This window comes from Diaphorina citri, unplaced genomic scaffold (assembly GCF_000475195.1).
Source record: "Diaphorina citri unplaced genomic scaffold, Diaci psyllid genome assembly version 1.1 scaffold191, whole genome shotgun sequence".
Taxonomy (NCBI): Eukaryota; Metazoa; Arthropoda; class Insecta; order Hemiptera; family Psyllidae; genus Diaphorina; species Diaphorina citri.
In genome coordinates this window covers 39646-40660 of record NW_007377628.1, presented here as the reverse complement: position 1 = coordinate 40660, position 1015 = coordinate 39646, and the positions used below count along the sequence as shown (strand labels likewise).

At 36.0% G+C, this 1015-nt stretch overlaps 1 protein-coding gene across 1 annotated transcript in view; it reads left to right on the top strand.

Moving 5' to 3' along the window:
• The window catches only part of LOC103505721 (oxysterol-binding protein-related protein 1), a gene marked incomplete at its 5' end in the record, with an annotated part of 34414 nt that extends 33407 nt beyond the window's left edge, over positions 1 to 1007 (top strand). The window contains one exon of the mRNA XM_008470077.3: positions 708 to 1007. Coding sequence (XP_008468299.2) covers positions 708 to 810 — 103 coding nt within the window. The remainder of the gene's footprint in view (positions 1 to 707) is intronic.
• Between the last annotated feature and the right edge of the window lie 8 nt (positions 1008 to 1015).

Genomic DNA, 1015 nt, shown 5'->3' with positions numbered 1-1015 from the left:
TCATAGTTGAGGGACTTATTAATGTAGGTATGTCATAGTTGAGGGGCTTATTAATCCAGGTATATCATAGTTGAGGGACTTATTAATGTAGGTATGTCATAGTTGAGGGGCTTATTAATCCAGGTATATCATAGTTGAGGGACTTATTAATGTAGGTATGTCATAGTTGAGGGGCTTATTAATCCAGGTATATCATAGTTGAGGGACTTATTAATGTAGGTATGTCATAGTTGAGGGGCTTATTAATCCAGGTATATCATAGTTGAGGGACTTATTAATGTAGGTATGTCATAGTTGAGGGGCTTATTAATCCAGGTATATCATAGTTGAGGGACTTATTAATGTAGGTATGTCATAGTTGAGGGGCTTATTAATCCAGGTATATCATAGTTGAGGGACTTATTAATGTAGGTATGTCATAGTTGAGGGACTTATTAATGTAGGTATGTCATAGTTGAGGGGCTTATTAATGTAGGTATGTCATAGTTGAGGGGCTTATTAATCCAGGTATGTCATAGTTGAGGGACTTATTAATGTAGGTATGTCATAGTTGAGGGACTTATTAATGTAGGTATGTCATAGTTGAGGGACTTTAATTTTTTTAAAGGGTTTTACTTTACTGTTTAACCACTAAGGTTTTAGTGACGGATGTTTTACCTTCCACTCGACCTCTTTCAATAATCTCTTACGTGTCCTTTCCCCCACAGATGGTTCAGCAAGGGTACAAACACCTACACAAATGAAGAAGACTGGCTGTACAATGGAGGCTATTGGGACCGGAACTATGTGTATGATCTGGATATCTTCTAGTAAACGTAGCGTTACTTTGTCAACACACATCGCAGATGTGAGATACATCCTTGGATCAAGTGAGAAACACAGTGTAGTATGATTCTAAAAAGGAAATCAAATATTTCGGTTTGTTCGATCATTTCAATTTCTCCAGTATTCTTAAAAATTGAATAAAAAATGGGCTGAAAAATCTTAATAACTACCTATTAAAAAAAGATCGGAA